Here is a 19,829-nt window from a genome sequence, read left to right on the forward strand (position 1 = left end):
ATAATTCAATAAGATAGTCTACCCAGTAATTACCATTAGTATCGATGTAACTTAGATAAATCTTGCCACTGTTTGTAGTAATAGCCTGAAATAATGCCATTTATTCATTTCGTTTGCAACTGTCATATACCTCATATCCAATTGAAAACGCTCGATTTTAAACCATTTTGTTAGGCGTATTCCAAATTATGGATTAATTGATGTTAAAAATGCTTAAGGATAGATCACTACTGTAAATATCTTGTATCATACCTTCATCCAATCGTTGTTTACTCTGACAATGTTTATTTTATAATTTTATAATGGCCGCTTTAGCAACCTACCTGTAACTTCTAAATTACACAGCGTTAGCTATGTTATTGTACTTTATAGGTCCAATTTACTACACGGATTGCATTTGTAATAAAATCTGAAAAGCTTCCAGCGGTTAACACGTTGGCTTTTATTATTGAATGTAGCGTGATTAAATATCTTAGTGTACAAATCTCTTACTCATGCGACATATTTTTAAATGGATATATCTTGTATTGTCACGAAAGAGCACTATAAGATACCGGATTATCAGTTTATCGATGGTTATAAATATACTTATTAAATACATCTACAAATAATCTTATTTTTTTTCTTATACTGTATTTTACTCGGTACTATTATAATATTCATTTTTTTAGACTCAGTGTAACTATAGTAGCAATCTTTACAAAGCGCTTTTGCCATTAATCTAAATCAAGTAAAACTGTTAAGCTGTATCATAATATAAATAGGATAGACCACAGGCTAGCTATACCAATAATCAGATTACCGTAGGTTGTCAAAACTATCATTTAAGCGTGAACGACAAATATTAGACCGTACGTAATAATTATAAAATATTTTATTAAAAGTAATTATACTTAAAAAGTAAATATTTTTACAAGTTGTAATTGCTTATGATAAGATAACATTGCTGCTATTGAAGTACGAAAACGTGATCGATAGCTATTAAGGGCAATTTCAAAATAGCACAGAAGATGTTCATTTCCACGATATGACATGGTAGTATAAAATTAGCCGATCATATCAAATAATACATAGATTTAAGTTTTAATTTTGACCGTAATCAGTGAGAATAAGCCAAACGATAATTAAATTCATACATGGCGCTTTCATTATTAAATTTACAGTAAAATGTTACATCACAGTCTTATCTTCTAACGGTATCCATGCTTACAATTAAAGCAGATAATGTTGCACTAACTCTATATTCTGTTTTGTCTTTGAGTTTAGCTTATGTTGCTTAAGCGAATAGTATATTATGCGCAATAGATTATTTTTGAATAATTGCTGGTAACGGTTGTGATTTTTGCATCGTTGGGCCTTGAGCAGGGGGTAAAACTTGACCATCTTTCCTAGACAGCTGATGAATTTCAGTTTTTAATGCCTCTATTTCTTGTGACTGTAATTCAATTAATTGCTTAAGACGCCATCTTTCACGTTTATCAGCTTTATGTAAGCTATGATAGTTTGCACCCTAATAAATCATATCCAAACGAAAACGAATCAAATTACCAGTCACCTAATGTTGAAGTGTACTTTATCATGGTCGTATATGAAACATTATCGTGCCCTAAATTATGAACAAGTACTAACCAAGCCAGTCTGACAAGCATTTAGCGATGATTCCAACTCGTTGCCTTCTTGCACCATACCCATCAGTTTATCTAGCATAGCTGTATTTTCGTGCATCATTGCATTTAAAGACTTCTTTTCAGCTTCAATTTTTTTCTAGGAAAGGGATGAGGTTACAAAACGATATTAAAATCGAGAGGAGATTGAATGGACTTTTAGCGTATCATTATGCTTTTCCTTATGCCATAAATTGTTATCAAGTTTTATAAAATGATACAGTATACGTACAGTATTATACAGTAGTAATATTTTATAGCTGTTTGCATGAGCGCATCAACTAGGGTACTAAAGTATAGTAATCAATTACGCGCCTTGTAATTTGGAATAAACTGTTACATATAAATTACTGGCACATCACTCCAGTCTTTTATAGGAAATCATCCAGAATAGATTCAAGAATTAAAGTAGGAGCTATTTTATTTACTTACATCCCAATCTGCTACTTCTCTATCATACTCTGTTTCGAAATATCGCAATTTTTCTTTTAATTCTTCAGCTCCTTTATTGACGGTAACATTGTCCAATTTATCCAAATCGATGATTCTTCCAAATTTAAGTAATTGCATTTCGTTGACCTCTTCCTCTTGTTCTTTAATCTAAGCGAGAGAATTTGATATTAACTACTTGATGCCAAATGATCTAGGCAATAATTCGATATATCCAAAGCGGAAAATTGTCATGCTATTAGCGAAATCTATTGGGTGAATTGAACTTACCTTCGCATCTTGTACTTTTTTATCTTTAGTTAGTAAAGCGAATTTTTGCCTATCTTCTCTATAAGATGAAAGTAATAAGATCATGTTAAGGCTAGAAAAATGAGGAGGTGATCGAATTCTTTTCTTTGGGCGTATCATATTCTTATATATGATAAACGTAAAACTAGATGATAATTTGCTTGCGCCACTAAATATTCTTACTTGAGATAAATATATATATATATATCACCGACTAAACTAATCTTTATTAATAACCAACTACATGTATCTACGGACAAAATTTTAATCCAACTTAATATTTATAAAAATGATTTTTTGAATGTTTTTCTTAATTTAAAATATTTAAGATAGTATAAATAACTTACTTAGACGTTTTTTCTCTCAATACTAAACATATACTATACACGGTACTTTAGGTGTTATTAGTGATATGTTAATAGCACTTTAAAGGTAGAGCAATAATCAGCCTAAAAAACATACTTAAATAGGCGCCGCTGGTTCTGTTTTTCAGACTTGAGTTCTTCAATTCTCTCACGTAATTTACTTTGGCTTGATTTTCGGAACACCAAACATTGCGATAAATCGCGAGGTAAGGTACCATTAACGATGTATTGAATTTGATCAAGATGAATGGTAACTACAACATCCAATTCATTCAGTTTCTGTTGTTTTTCCAACTATAGAAGATTTAATTAAAATAATTCAGGTATCGCTACAATTAAGAGCGTAGATTATATGTTTTGTAGGGAAGAGAGATTACGCAGAACTAAGTTATATTAGCTGCAAGAACTTTAACACCGATCGAATTAACTGAAATTTGAATGTGGTAAGAATTGTTATAATATTTGCAATATCAGCTAATCAAGAAGCAATTTGTAGCATTTGTATAGCAATATTTTAATCCGTTAATACCATCTACAATAAGTAACACAAGATTAATTACCTGGAATTTTTCTAGTTCTCCTTGTGCTGCTTTTAAGGCAGCATCAATAGCTTTTAATTTTTTAGTTAAATTATCATGCTCTTTCTTTAACAATTCGCAGGCTTTCTTTTCTTCAACTAGTTGCTCTTCATTTTCTTGTCGTCTTTCCCTGATGTTCATAGTTCCATCGAATAATTCCTACGATAGACCATCATTTATACGTCAAATGAAAATAAAAAATGTGGGAAGATCATTACTAATCAGCTTGATATAGATAAGTACTTTCAAAATATATCATGTTTAGAGTAATAATTGATGTTGATTGCACTACAGAGGAATACTTTAATTATGAAATCAATGGCGCATATTACGACTAGCAGGAGATTGGAATAGACAGGTACGAAATAGTTCCATGAAATTGTTAAACTTATATTTGTTCGTATCTATATTTTATTACATCTATAGGACGAACAAGATGTAGTCCAACTAATTGCCTGATAGTATACCTCATCACAGCCTGCAGGGCAGACACTATAATCGACTTCATCTTCAGAATCGTCGTCTTCTGATTCAGAAGATAAGAAATCATCATCATCATCATCGTCATCGCTTTCTTCATCGGAATCTAGTAGATTATATGATAAAGATTGTTTAGAATTTTCTAGTTATAAATAGTATTACGGATGAAAGATCAATTAAGATAAAATTTCACATTTTTAATGCCGTAGGGAATAGTTTACCTGCGTTATCTTTAGCTTTTTTTCTGACTTTTTTGATTTTTTTCTTGAATAACTTGGTCAAAAATTCAGCATATTTATTATTGTCACCTAATGAAGTTTGAAAGGATTGATGCAGAGCTTTCTCTTTTTCCTGAAGTCGTTCAATATCCTTCTTTTTAGCTTCGTATTTTTGCCAGCATTCTTCTACCTATATTTTGTAGTTTAACAATGAATAGGTTAGTTATTTAAACTTCCTACTGAATAAACCCTATTCTAACGAGCTATCGGAGCAATCTTTACTTTAGTTTGCATATCTGTTTTTTCATCCATTTTAGCATCCACGCGATCAGCTAGAACATTTTCACTCTTCTCAAATTCTTTTAGTAAAGCAAGCTCTTTAAACAATGTTAAATATCTGAAAATTTAAAGTGTAGACAATTATCAAACAACATACACCGACAGTAGAACTATCGACGATACTTGTAGCCATAAAATTATTCTTATATTTTATGTTATAGTAGGATAGCCTGAATAACTATCCAAACCTCTGTTTCGTATATGTATGTAACGATTTATGTAAGCAAAAGAATCGTACTTGATGTCAGCGTTCTTTAATTTGACGCTTAATTTGGCTTTCTGTTCTCTAATTTCCGCTAATTCTTCATCAAATTCGTTCAATAAATTTTCAATTTCTTCAATCAAGCTATCACGTTCATAGATTAATCTATAAAAGTCAAAAGGAGGTTATTAATTGGAAATCGATCAGTTTATCTGACAGATTAACAGTGCTTTTTATAGATCATTAAACATGACAAATATTCTACCTCTAATTCAAAAATATTAACAATAGAATATACCATTGTCGCTACTTAAATAATTTTAAGTTGTACTATCGATTTAAGCAGAGATATTATATAAAATTATAAATAATAAGAATATATTCTTCTACTACTTTAAAATTAATTCAAATATCACCAAAATCATTATTTAAGGGTAAAACTGGTATTACATATTAAATCATAGTGTAGTGTAATTCTTAATATTACAGTGGTAATATAGCAAAGATTATATGTAGAGATTGAAATTTTGGCGTAAAGTCATTTCATTTTTACTATTATTCAGAAGCTGTGGATAAAATATTATATCATTTCGTCTTGACACTGTGATAATTCTTTACGGTTAAGCTTTACTTCTTAGTGTATTAATCTAGAGATTGTAGCTGTATGAATGATGGTAATGAAGGATATCAAATGAATATGAATATTTCTAACGATTTACTCTAGGTTAGCGAATGGGAATTATTCCTAAATTTTTAGATATGTCGTTCATAAAATGAGTTCCGTATATTTTACCTGACTTCTTTCATTGCTTCTAATTCTTCTTCTAATGGAGATTTTGATATAATCTTTTCTACAGATGCTCCACGTGAACGCAATATTTCAGTCTCAATTTGAGAATTTCGAGAAGAAGCTCGAGAAGCTCGAGTATCACTAGTGAAACTCATAGCATTGCTTCTAGTATTTGCTTCTTTACTTTCATTATTTGCTGTCTGTGATGATGAAGCCTCGTTATTGGCCCCACTAGGAAATGCACTTAGTAAACCACCAAATAGAGCGCCTTCTTCAGAAGCCGCTACAGCCATTTCTAATCGTTCCTTTTCTGCCATATCTTCTTGAAATTTAATCAGCGTCTCTTTAGTATATTCAAATCGCCTATATGGGATGAAATTGGTAAAAAATTGGTATATTTAGTTTATTCCGTATTATATAGATTAATATTCGGAATGGTCGTGTAGCAAAGTTATAGGTTTTTTAACGCTTAATTCCTTAATTAACCATTATGCTAGTTTATTAAATTTAATTATTCTGCGGTAATTAACTGTCATAGTCATCGTAGTGATGACAGTAAGGCAGTATAAGTTTAATTTACCTTTCCGGTTCTTCTTCGATATCGAGTTTAGGGGCATCCATCAGATGCACCGATTTTTGGTTTCCCAACTGATTTTGGATATCCTTCAATTGGTTCAATTTCATCGTAACAGTTTTAATAACTTTTTTCTTCTTCTCTCTTAATCTCAAAACTTTTAAATTGAATTCGCGCTTATGCCGATAAATCTATAAGGAAACAAAGTAAGAATTAGAGGATTGCATTTAATTCGTAAATATTCTTAAAGGGCCGATACCTTTTGCAATTATCTATTGTATATTGTATATCGAACAAGTATGGCATATAATGATATATCTTTGCCATGCCACATTACTACTAGCTTAATTCAGTAGGTATCTCTACCTATATTATTATTCATGCTATGAAAGAATGAATGATATCAAGGTCTATCAAAATCAGGAAGGTCTAGGTAGCAAGTATGCAACAAATGCGCATATCGATACACTGGCTACGTAGTTGTAGCCGTCAATGTGTGAAATATCGCATTTTAAAGGATTAAATTTATGATTTCGTTAACACCCATGCATAGAATAGAGAAGGAATGGATGGTCATAATCGTCGATAGAGATAAAAGGACAGAATCTTTACATAAAGGAGGTTTATCTGGCTTAGCTCGAACAAGAACTTACTCGATTACGGAGAAGAACTAATTCCTCGCGCTTTCTGTTTGCTGTTAAACGTTGATCTTCTGGAACAACATAATCTGTAGCAGTCTTCAATTTAAAATCGCCCATATTCTCGCGCGCAAATTTAATTGCATCAACGAGCTCAGGATCTTCATAGTCTTCTGATGGCCTATTCTTTTCTAATTCTTCCCACTAAAAATAATAAGTTGCCGTTATACATTTTCTAATTATGGATATTATAATGGGCGATTGCATTACAAAAATTATGTTGGCATAAATTTAAGTAGATCATGAATGTTAATCTACTGTTTACAAGGCTATCGGATCAGATTGCAATTAAATGCGTAACTAATTTTATCTCAGAGGTGTTTCTGTTTTACCTCACGTTGACGGATTAATTTCTTTCTCTTTCGCTGCTCTGCTTTAGGCAGTTTAGTAAAGTTAGACACAGACTTTTTACCTAACATCCGCCGATCAGAACGTGTAGATGTTGCCGATCCCTAGTATAGTTCATTTAATAAATTTTAGTTAGTATCAAGGCTAAAATATCATCGATGAAGACTAATACTTTAACGAACAACTGTCTAAATTAAGCTACTTACTCGAGATTTTATCCGTCGTTTTTTACCACTGATACTGGCAGCTTGACTTTTAGTTCTCTCACGAGTTGCTGTTTCTTGGTTTTCACCGCCTTCGGTGACAGCTCGATGAATACTATCTTTAAAATCTTCTTGATCAGCAGCGTTAGAATAAGCCAAACGAAAGGTACTGACATTATAGCCTTTCTTAAATCCTTTAATAAGAATTCTTTCTATTTCGATTCCATCTTTAAATCTATCGAGGTAACATAGATAAGCAAGGAAAGTGAGAATATTATCATATCATTTTGTGTTTGGTAGCTATTAGTCTATAATTTCATTGTTATTAAGCCGTAGTAATACAAGAGTAGTAGAGCTGACTAACTTAGATTGTAATTTTCGCAAGGTAACGTCCATTTTCTCCGATTCCCACGCTAATTGTTTTTGGACTAACTTAATCTGAAATTAGCGCAAAATGATAATATATATATATATCAAGTTAATCTTCCATTTTTAAGAAGTAAATACTTGTAATCATTAGCAATCGTAAGAAATAGACAGGATTACCATCGTTATCATAACAAATTAGTTTAATTTTTTCTGTTACAAGATAAAATGACTTACTTTTTCCTGCTTTTGCTTTTCAATATCACCCTTAACTAACTGATCCAGTTCGAATTCCTATATAATAAAAGTATATTTTTAAAAGGAAATTCTCAATTATTGATATACTAGCTACAAAGATATAAATTGATGATACTGATGAAGTCTAACTACTCATTTGTACACTAATATTTCGATATCATACTGTATTAAAAATGCTATAGTAACTTTCAAGAGTAATAATTATAGATGCAAATTGGATGATAGAAATGAGTCCAGTATATCCGCATAGGAGTATAAAGAAATGGGGATAATGCGATATTTGAATTTAAGGAAAATTAGCTTCAACAAATTTTTAATATACATTCTAGAGGATGATTACAGATTTATCGATTTCGTAAGGCCGGATAAAACTTTGAACTATGTTAGAATTTTATTAAATTTCAATGATATATAGCAGAGACGTCGGCTAAGCTTGGATAGATTGGTGCCGTAGATAGTAGATCTAAATACTTTATATCTTAAAATCTAGCCTATACCCTAAGGGTACTTAATAGCCAGTCTATATACACTATTTGCTATCTCATCATTTATATACCGTTCTCTTCAATTGCAATTTTGTCGGTAAGTCATTATTGCGGTTAAGAATTTTCTTGAAGCGTAAGCGAAGGTTCGCCATTTCATTTCGAACATTCTATTATTTCGTTTAGATTGTGAGCAAAAAGAACAGGAAATGGCGTTAATTTCACAGACTACTAGTATTTAGCCTTGATTATGAAGTGGATTATCAATATCAGGCTAAAGTTGATCTTATATGTGTATTTACCTGTTTCTTTTCTTCAGCTTCTTTTAATCGCTTGTCATATTCCGATTTTTGTTTAGCATCTTCTAAGCTGTTGGTTTATTAAATGGTGAAAATGGAATTGAATAAAAGTAAGAAATCAGAATAACATATATGCAAAGTTCAAATATAAGACTTCTATCTTATTCTAGGTAGAAATGTTGAAATACGGTAACTAACTGAGCATTTAAATGACAGCAGATACAGGGTGTAATAGTTTATCAAGCACTAACTATTCTGACATTGGTTATATAATTAACATCTAAAATATTGTCAAATTAGAAACTGCTAGAATTATGAAATAAGCAAGAGGAAATGACGGCTATTAAAAATCAAAAAGTTGATTCTTATTACCTATAAGCTGAACGGTCAGTAATGTCTTCCATGCGGTTATCGCCTTCCATGATTGACTGTGACAAGTGAAAGGGAAAGAAATTAAGTTACACGGAATTTTATATAGAGTGTCAAAATGGATGATTTACTGCCATAGCATTAAAAATTTGTAGGGAATAAAGATCAAGCTAGCCATTACCATTGACATAGAATCTATTTTTCCACCGTCAACGGTATCCATTTCGTTATGGGCAAAAACGAAAAAGTTGCCATCGCTACCAGTGGTTAAGATATATTTCTTGTCAAAACTTGAACAAATATTAGTCACGCGTCCGTAGAAGCCATCGTGAATCGAGAGGGACCAATAATCAGCCAATTCTGGGATATCGCTAGGTAATTGATTCCCTTTTATTGCATTTTCTTGCGGCTGACAGCGAACAATACCATTATCGAAACCAAGTATCAACAGCTTTCCATCACGGCTGATTTAATGATCAATATGCAAAAGTGAAACGATAATTAACTCAGCTATTAAGAGATCTAGAATTAAAGCTATTATATATAATTATTGGATTGGAAGAATAGTTTTAGTATTATGTTTACTCACCTCAAATGAAGAGATCGGATAGGAGAATCGTTACTATCAGTAACTGGAATAGCCTTAACTGGCTCACCAAAGTGATCGACTTCATTTGTATCTTGATTATCAGGTTCTTTCTGTTGAATTCTAGCCTGCCATTCTTCATATGATTCCATTTTACATTTATAAAGATATCCAGCATCGTATCCTCCCTATAAAAAAATAAAATTTGCATCAACTCTCCGAGGATAATATTTTAAAACCTAATTTTTGTAAAAACATTTCTATATTTCATTAGTACTGTCAGGTTAATGTATTATTTTAGCAACAACCTGAAAGTGATGCTTTAAAACTAATTTGCCTATTTTATACGTACAGGCTTACATGGACAACTTTAATAACATCACTCTATAATGCACACTACCTTAATTGGTAATAACTAATACTAGATCAAGAAATATATGACATTACTCCTTATATTTGTGATTGCTTTACCATTGATAGCCAGAAATGGTCAATTTCATCCGCATAGAATCCACGAATAATTGTCCGTATTCCATTATCCGATTCCTCTTCTACTTCTTCCTCTTCTTTTCCTTTTTCTCCTGCTGCGGTATCCTCTTGTTTTTCCTCATTGTCTTCTTCTTCTTCACTATTACCGATATTAAAAAGTGAACACATTCAATTATTACGTCGAAGAGAAATAAGATATTTATTTTATATCTATTCACATCACATCATGTCGTATATGTATATACTCACATCTATTTTTATTCATTCTATATCTAGCTTTAATGTATTTTAATTTATGCAATTAAATCTATTATTTATCAGTTTATTTCTTAACATATTAGTTGTAGTAAGAATAATTCTTTTATCATGACATTTTACCCGCTTTCTTCACCATTAGCTCTTCTAAGAGCTCTTGCTTCTTCTTTTGCTTTTTGTCTAGCTTCTTCTTCAGCTTTTTTAATCTCTTCAGCTTCTGCTATCTATAAATACAGTAATAATACGTTAAAGGTTCGTAGATGGTGATAAATATCGTAATAGTCAATGATTGAAATAAACTTAGTATACAATGTTGTATTATGCTTACACGTAGCTTCTTTTTAATGGTGTGAAATTTAAATTGCCTAATTTTAATTGCTTCTTCTGGAAGTTGATAAGTTTTAGATGTTGAATAAGTATTAGGTTTTGGGGCTACTACTTCTAAAGCAATACCATCTTGACAACACACTAGGACGACTTTCTTTTTCTGTAGAAAATGATTTAATCAAGTAATGAAGAGATGCTTATTGTAGTTACATTAATATCATCAATTTGATATAAATTGATTTTATGCGTTATTATAGTGCTATACTAACATGGCTTTCAGGTGCCCATGCAATCGAGACTACAGGACAAGGCATTTTAATAAATCCGATAGCCTGGAAAGTATCACGGATAGCGAAGAAGAATATGGACGAATCGGCTCCCTAATAATATTTTCAAATAAAGATGAGCGTATTTTTAACGAAAGAATAAATTATTTGATTATAAATCAACGTCTTAAAATTAGATTAATAGTAAAAATTGAATAGAGTATAATTACAATTAGGGCATAATATCACTGTTATGATTCATTATTACATTTTTTCGTAATATCTAATACTCTATGCTGATAAGCAGTATTCTACACATGAAGCAGTACGTAATATTGTTAATATAAATAAAAGGCATTTCGAAGCTTACCCCTGTAACCAGAATGTCGCCAGTGTTATCAATTGCCATGCAAGTAACTGAGGAATTATGAGGCTTCATGACTTGTTCTAATGCAATTTGAGTGCTTGAAATATCACTAGGTGATCGAATTCGACGCTGAATTGCTCCTTCATCTAATTTCTTTGCAATGCGCAATGCACGAACTATCCCATCATCGAATCCAACCAAGACCGATACTCCAAGAGGATCAACACTTTCTGGTAACCAAAGTAGGCAAGTACCGCTAGAATTAAATTTTGATGAGCACAATTGCTGCTTCTTTATATAATGATAGACTTTGACCGTATGATCTTCAGCAGTTGTAGCTACCATATGATGTTTTGGTGATGTTTGCATGCCAGTAATTTCACCAGCATGAAAAGAAAACAGTTTCTCAGGTGGTTTAGTTGTGTGAGAAAAGGATAAATCAAGTTTCCATATTCCACCACTAGCATCTTGACCATACCAAATACTAGCCAAGTTTGTATCTACAGATTTTACCATCGATTTCAGTTTAACATCTTGGCCAACCTTTAATTCATACATAGGTTCCATTTCAAAGATTTGTCCTTCTTCTCCTACTTCTGCGGAATCGACTGTTTCAAAATCCCATACACGAATGTAACCATCATTTCCGATGGTAATTAGTTCACCTTCATCGTAGAAAAATCCTTCAATACTACCAATATGGCATGACTTTTTAGCTTTTCGTCCGATTTGTACCTTAATTAAGCCATTATCCCATACTAGCATATTACCCCAGTCGGTTCCAGATAAGACTTTACCGTCAGGCAATTCAACGTAGCTAATAATATCACTAATTTGTGTTCGCCCAAATTTACCAATATAACCTTTTAATTTTAAACCGGTAAACGTTTCTGCCATAGTCCAGAATTTGATATGGCCAGTACCACTTGTCGTTAAGTGGCCTTCATTTTCTGGCGAAAATGTAACATTGAAGACATCTTGTGAGAATGCTTTGGTGCGTAAGACAATTTTTTCTTTTTTCCAATCCCAAATAGTTAGGGTATAATCAGGAGAGCAGCCAACTGATGCAAGATGTATACCAGAGCTTGGTGAGAAATCGATATGAGCGTAAGCATGTTCAGTTCCACATCGAAGTATACGATGCAACCGAAGCGAAGGATAATGATAGACGTTAATATTGGGTTTAATTCCACGTTCTGCAACAGCGAAGAACTCTCGCTCAGGGTGAACAGCAATAGCACCAATACCACCGCCTCCCGTTGTTCGTATATGCTGTTGCTGGCCACTCGTTAAATTTAGTATTTGTACAAAGTTACCGGCAGAGAATAAAACGTGTTGAGTATCCATCATAAAGAGATTGGATGCTTTAGTACATTCGTAACCAAAAGAATGAAATAAATCCATGAAATTACTAGGATAATTAGAAGTCGAGATAGGCTTGGATTCTAATTCATTGTTATCATAATAGAAATCATCTGGTAATATTTCCTCTTCTTCTTCTTCTTCTTGCATATTTTCATCTTGTACTACCTCTTTATCATGACTATTTTGATTTTCTTGTGAATTGGGTGAATTATGTTCTGCTTCATCATCGCTTGTTTCATCGTTGTCTTCATCTGAGTTGTTTTCGTCGGAAGATTTTTTCTTGGTGGCTTTTTGCTTTTCTCTTTCATCATCTGAGTCATCTTTGAGGTAAGCATCATATTTTGAAAATATTTGCTGCTTACTAGGACTAGCAGATACACTTTGTGGGAGACTGATTTCTTGCAGATTTGCGTTATCGTCTCGTTGAACATTCTCCCCTGGGTTATTGTCATGGGCACTTGCTTGATGGTCTTCTTTTACATCTTCAGCCTGTTTAGTTTGGCCCTGATCTGTATTAGGTGCGTTATCATGTTGGGATGTACTTGCGTTATTATTATCGGTTGATGATGGATTATCTTGATCTGTAGTAGGTGATTGTTCAGTAGTAGAAGTTAATCCTGGTGTCTCTGGTTGAACAGGAGTATCATCGGATTGAACGGCAAGCGTAGAATTATCTTGATTGCTATCCATTAGTACTTCTTGTGTGGGATGGGTTGAATCCTGTATATCATTCTTTGGAGTTGTACTTGTATCATCTGTATCCACTGTTGGTGAATGATCTTGATGGGATGCCTCGTCCAATGGACCGTCTACAGGCTTCTCTTCTTCTGTATGCGAATGGGTGTCGTTTTCGACATTGCTACTTGATTGAACATGGTTATCAGCCATGATTATACCGCGTATTCCAGGTAATAATTAATCTTTCTTGACTCGTCTACTATCATTCAAGTTGACTACTGCTATGGCTAATTTCAATTGATGCGATGGAGCTTTTCTATGCATAAGACTAGCAGTAATATTGATCTCTAATCTAGTCAGATACGGTTAAAATCGGAACGTTGTTGTCGTGAAGTCGTTGCTATGGCGACAGAGCGAGCTAGATTCAGCTATCCACTTTGCTATACTGGTACTGTACCAACTACCAAGGGATTAGACTACACTAGGCCTTGGCGAATCACTCTTGGACGGACAGACACATTCGTCCTGATCTCCAAACACTTCGTTATGATACTACTTCAGTATGCAGATGGTTCCAATGGACTGATTTTTACTAAATTATGTAATCATATCATGTTGAATCTTATTATCCGTTGCTAAAGTTCTGCTTGAAAATAGCTATATAAGATCTTGAATATTATTGAAATAGTGCCAGTGATTTAGGAAAGCAGACACGGAAGATCCATACTAAGTACAGCAGTCTATTTTTTCGACAGTGCAGTGGCGGCCTCATTTGGTTAAAAAAGTCCGTCCATCTGAGGAATGATCAGTCCAGGTCTTCTTCTAGTACTGTGTCCACTAAATAAATATAGTGCGGGCTCCCTCCTAAACTACTAGAAAAGATCTCTCATCTTTAGTCATAGACTACTGGAGAAGAGCTCTAGTCTAGTCATAAACTGCTAGAAAAGGCTTCTAGTCATGGACTACGTAGTAGAAAAGATCTTTTTCTACAAGCCCACGATAATACCAAACAGTCTTTACTGGCAACCCATCAGCGTTCTACCTCAAAGCTCTGAACGGAACGAGTAGTGCTACTAAAGACTACCGTCATGTTGTCGATGACTAGATCAATGTAATCTATCGAAACTGCAGTGCTCTTTCGTGTTTATCAAGATTTCTTCATCCACTTTGCTGAAATGATGCAAAGTGTAAAGAGAAAATGATCAATTGGTTTCGACGCGATAGTGTGTACTATCTACAGTATATTGCAGTAGGTTTACAGCGAATTTTTTCTCGATGGGGGTTTTGCAGTCCATAAGTGTAAATCAAGAAGAAAATGGACAGTTCTAATGTCATTCTGTCTATGTCGAGATCAATTCTTGATGATAGAACTTGTGGGTTTCGTCCATAGAAACGTCCTCAATTTTGGGGGGAATATCTCCATGGTTTCGTATGACTTCGTGACCCTCATTACTGACCCTTAGACCGGTAAATGGCGGCCCAACGAACAGCATCCGTTCATGTCTAAAACAAATGTCGCATGTTAAAGGGTTTTTGTCAGTGTAGAATGTATATATTCTTGCTTTTATACGACATTTGTTTCACACACTACAATCAATGTTTGGTACTGTTTGCGCACTACAGTTACTGCTTACCTTATTACCCTATTACAGTGTACAGTACTGAGTGTACAGTACACACAGTTATACTGTACTGTACTGTAGTGACCCGGAAAAATGCGTACCGCACCGTCCGTACCGGTCCGCGCCGCCCCGTACCGTACTCTTCCGGACCAGAGGTCATGCTATCATGGTACCATACGCTACAGTACATCCTGTACAGTACTAAACCGCGAGATACAGTCTCTAGTCCATTTGCGACTGTAGTAAGTCCAATCCCACCCATCAAGAAAAAATTTCTTCTTTCTCATTCCATCGAAAGGTGGAAGCCATAACTGGCCATAAGTAAGCATTGCTGCTAACGTTGTCAATTATCCCATCGTTTAATGACTGCTTCAATTGGTGCATCTGTCGCATAGCTTCTAAGTTGCCATTTAAGGCTATTAACAAGGACAAGATAGAGTGGATTATAGGAAGATATCTTACCTGGAACCATCGCAATCCAAACAATAAACGACAAATTAGACCGGTTGAAAGTGTAAAGATTTGCATCATTGGCATCATCTTGTCGATGGTATCCTATCGACTAGGATAAATCCAAACTAGCCTGCAATAAGATAAATGACTGAGTTGAAGAGAGTCTTTCTGTTAATGTTGCTGTTTATTTCATGATCGAGTTGCATCGGTAACTTGGCTATCTGTAAAGATCAATAAACAAGATTAAATTGATCAACGAGGATCAAGTAGACGGGCTGAATTGAAGGTTGGTGAGCAAAAGTAAGTTATTAGTATGCTTCTGGGGGTATTTTATCAAGAGCTAAACCTGATCCTATTGGAATTGGAGGATAGATGATTAAGTTAGTGTTTTAATTTTGCCTTTCTTTCCGTAGTTACCACTGTCGATACTGGAAACCTTGCTCGAGAAGAGTTTGATAATAATAACAAACCATAGAGAAAGGTATTATTAACATGGATTTTGATCAAATCAATAAATTGGAAGAAGGACAAATCTTATGCTGTTGTGAATATTTCAACAGTCGTGGACAACGCAGCCATTTATTAGAAGCCCTTTGCGATTGCCAAGTATTAGATGATATTTGCGAAGGATTTATCCATTGTAAATGGGCTGGGAAAGATCAGTTCCTTCAATTGTTAGAAGTCATGCATGATCGTATACGAATTCCCTGGTTAGACGGACGTGGAGCTCGACGATTTCCACTATCAACAATATTACCCATGATTATTTTACCTTGTATGCTAAAAGTAGCCTCTTCTGGCTTTTATACGACCGTAGGCATGATAACGTCCCTTTTTCCTTTGATGATGTTTATCTATTATAGCGCTATCATTAGCGGTCGTAAAAGGACGCCATTTTTTCTAAGCTGGACGTTAACATCCAGTAAGTAAAATGTACTATTCAGTCAAACCTGTTTCTGTACCAATGGCATCATTTCATTAAAATGCCTAATACGTACATCGTATTCTAGTAGTAAGTTTGATTAAAATCAACTTTAAACCACGTAGTAGATATAATATACTACAACAATTAAACTATCTTGATTACAACATTTTACCTGTTCATATTGTAATGATACGAAAGTTGGAAATGAATGTTGACGATGAAAAATAAGAAAACTCAAAGTATCGTCATTATCGTGAAACTTGTATAATGTATGTTGAACTTCTTTTTTCTCTTAAATTATAGTATTGGGAATGCTATTTGCCTACTTGCGCTATATTACTCCAAATTGTAGTCTTGACAAGACTGCTGAAGTCTCCCTTGGCTTAGTGATGACGTTAATTATTTTTATCTTATGCTTACGTAATCCTGGTAGAATTAAACCCAAACGTAAAGGGGCCAAGCTTGGCAATTATGTCGATCATAATAATCAGGATACGTACGATAATAATTTATTGAAAGTTTGTCAAGAATGTCATGTTCAGATGCCTCGGCGATCGCACCACTGTGGGTAAGAAAATTTTGCTAGACGTTAATATTAGATAAAATTCTGTATTGTGCGTATAGAACATTTAAATTGGAATCTTTCTACTTGAGCTGCAAGTAGTTTTTACAGCCCCTAAAACTGCCATAGTAGATCATCCTATTTTGTTACATTCCTATGATAAATTTTTTAACAATAAATATTTCATAGTAAGGCTACGGTACAAATCACGATTTCTGGATAGAACAGCACAAGAGCCCAGTCACGGTACTTTCCTGTCATTAAACTCACTCATCACCTTTACAAATGATGACCACTAGTTTCCATGATATAATAATATCCAATGTAATTTAGTTAAAACATACAAACTATTTGAGAGTACACGATATAAAATTGGCCTTTACTTGAGCGAATAATAATCATAGTTATTGCTGACGTAGGATTCAAATTATTCGTCATCTAGTTGTAATACAGCAAATCTTGGATAAGTTAACACAATATAATTGATTGCTTTCTATTTTGTAGAATTTGCCACAAATGTGTAAAACATTTTGATCATCACTGCGTCTGGTAAGTGCAATAGTGCGCATTTTTGAAGTGAAAAATTGTAACTTAAAATCAATATTTATAAGTATTCAACATCAAATGTACCAAATTCAAACTATCGCATTAGATAACACTTGTTTTTTACATTTCAGGATTAATAATTGTGTTGGGCAAGGCAATCGAAGGCTCTTTGTTTTACTTTTACTTGTATTTCTTTATACAGCTTCACGTGGCATCTATTTTAGTTTGGATACTGTCTGTGTCTGGGATAAAATGCTTCCAAATTGTCAGTATGCTTACGAAGAAGATTGGTAAGATTATTGATGTCTACAGTAAATACGTAGTTTGTATCTCGTAAAATCAATTTAAACAATTTCAGTAAATGATTATCATGGTAACGTCTATAACTCCTTGAAGTGGTTCCGTATTACCCTAAAATCGATTAACTATTACTCGGCTAGAAATAATATCATGCGTGTTTTGGTGAGTAATAAATTTCTTATCAAAAATTTCGTACATATCCTTAGGTCTGCTATTGTAATGGCTTCAGTTATATATAGTTGTGTGGCTACAACAAGTGTTGGATCTCTTCTCTGCTATCAAATATTACTGATAAGTACCAATGTCACAAGTTATGAATGGCGTTGTGCGCGACGTATTGGTCATTATCTTGATAAATTTGGTCAACCAACAAAAGAAAACATATATGATCTAGGATTAATTAAAAATTGGATTGCTTTCTTTAAAGGGTATAAATGAGATCATTTTCTTAGAATTATTGTTTCAAGTGTAAAATTGTAGTAGTTAGTCTTATATCGATCTGGAATTATTGCTTTAAAATTTTTATCTCAATGATTTTATTATTATGCCTATACCTGCTCCTTTAACTATACAAAAGGTAAAAGTCACGATTTTGATGTAGCAATGTTAAATTTTCGCTGTCAGATTGCTTATTATACTTACTCATGCAAGTACAGTCTTTATCATATTCAATATGATTTTCCAATTAAATATGCTTACTAACCGGCTGAATTACATTCACAAGATCTTACAGTATTACAATTACTATGAACCATTATGCCGATACTGATGATTAAATTTATTTTATTAATCTGTTTCATTTGTAATGTGGATGGTGTAAAATTAATCTACTGTAGGTGTTTTATACCATAATCCAATGAAAAGTAATGGATAAAATATCGGCTGTTGTGTTGTTAAGCTATTATAATTGGTTGCGTATGAGGATGTATAAGTGATGGCTAGTAATAATTTCATAGATTGCAATCAAAAATTTTCTAATTACAACCAATTTAAGGATCTAGAACTTATTGGAGTATAATTAAAAGTCGCAACTTTGTATTCTGCTATTTAAAACTTTGACACCTGGTACCATGGCGATGGATAAAAATATCAGTTATACTCGTATCAGTTTATTACATTTAAAGGCTATATATCCGAAATACTTTTAAAAATTTATTTATTATAAAAATGACTTTTCATGATATTTTCCCAAGACTACTGAAATAAACTGCTTTCCTTTGTGATTTTATTTAATTGATCTTTGAAATATTTACCAACTTTCCATAGGGTCTGATGGTCTGATTTATACAGTTTAGTACGCTATGCTCGTAAGTCTCATACGCCGAAATAGTTTGAATATACCGTGGTAGTATTGTGCATGATTTCTTAAGCACCATAAACTAGTAGTTATAGTGGGACTTATTCTATACGTATATTGCCTTTTGTGAATGGCAAGTATTTGTAAGGCCAATGGTGGCTATTGCGTCCTCACTTTGCGCCTACAGTTAGCGTGGGCAGTTTACAGGACATTTATTGAAAGAATTTAATGTAAATGTTTTACTAAGGTATATAAGGAATACACATCCCATGGTTTCATCCCTATGGGTAACCATTACAAAATTCTATCATGGTCTAAATGGGATTAATATACTGTAAATATGCGTATCCTAATAGCACAAGCATACATAAATAATATACGGATAGTTCCAGTTTGCGCTAGTTCACCATTTCATTTACAGTTCATGATTACTATGGGGGTCACAAATGTATCATTCATGTACATAGGAGAGAGCTAAGTAGCCAAATCGTGTTAAAAAATATAATGGCTATCGTTTATTTCACTGAACTAGATTCTAAGCTTACGCTCTGTTCTAGATATATTCGATAACAACAAAAGTAGTTTTATCTTAAAGAAATCTATTCGAGTTAACTGGTGCAATACAATTTTAGCATTTTGCATTAAAGACGTAATAACACTGTGTTTGCTACGTTAGTTGTACTTTGTACCTTGTCAAGATATAAAGAGCTAAGAATATAATCGTAAACGGAGATTTGGCGACTGTGGTTTTACTACATTATTAATCTATTGTTACGTCGTAAATTATCAAATTGAGCACAATATATTCAACTACTTTTAC

At 33.3% G+C, this 19,829-nt stretch overlaps 3 protein-coding genes across 3 annotated transcripts; 1 reads left to right on the forward strand and 2 right to left on the reverse strand.

Annotated features, from left to right (window-relative positions):
- Nucleotides 1-1,306: 1,306 nt before the first annotated feature.
- On the reverse strand, nucleotides 1,307-4,209 carry TRIADDRAFT_33463 (uncharacterized protein; the record flags this gene model as incomplete). The annotated part of the gene is made up of 8 exons (XM_002118036.1): nucleotides 1,307-1,510; nucleotides 1,630-1,764; nucleotides 2,097-2,264; nucleotides 2,385-2,442; nucleotides 2,865-3,061; nucleotides 3,328-3,504; nucleotides 3,813-3,931; nucleotides 4,047-4,209. Coding segments are annotated over 8 exons (1,221 nt in total), but the record flags the coding sequence as incomplete, so codon positions are not given.
- Nucleotides 4,210-8,365: 4,156 nt separating this feature from the next.
- TRIADDRAFT_33519 (uncharacterized protein) lies at nucleotides 8,366-12,773 on the reverse strand (the record flags this gene model as incomplete). Its single annotated transcript, XM_002118037.1, has 10 exons — nucleotides 8,366-8,473; nucleotides 8,606-8,672; nucleotides 8,975-9,030; nucleotides 9,153-9,435; nucleotides 9,561-9,745; nucleotides 10,029-10,185; nucleotides 10,418-10,509; nucleotides 10,630-10,788; nucleotides 10,898-11,008; nucleotides 11,265-12,773. The coding sequence occupies 10 exons, from the start codon at nucleotides 12,771-12,773 to the stop codon at nucleotides 8,366-8,368; spliced, it is 2,727 nt and encodes a 908-aa protein (XP_002118073.1).
- Nucleotides 12,774-15,871: 3,098 nt separating this feature from the next.
- Nucleotides 15,872-17,706, forward strand: TRIADDRAFT_62103 (uncharacterized protein; the record flags this gene model as incomplete). The annotated part of the gene is made up of 4 exons (XM_002118014.1): nucleotides 15,872-16,301; nucleotides 16,608-16,872; nucleotides 17,371-17,415; nucleotides 17,544-17,706. 4 exons carry the CDS (start codon nucleotides 15,872-15,874, stop codon nucleotides 17,704-17,706), a joined length of 903 nt encoding a protein of 300 aa, XP_002118050.1.
- Nucleotides 17,707-19,829: the final 2,123 nt, after the last annotated feature.

The sequence above is a fragment of the Trichoplax adhaerens genome, genomic scaffold (genome assembly GCF_000150275.1).
Source record: "Trichoplax adhaerens TRIADscaffold_35 genomic scaffold, whole genome shotgun sequence".
Classification (NCBI taxonomy): Eukaryota; Metazoa; Placozoa; class Uniplacotomia; order Trichoplacea; family Trichoplacidae; genus Trichoplax; species Trichoplax adhaerens.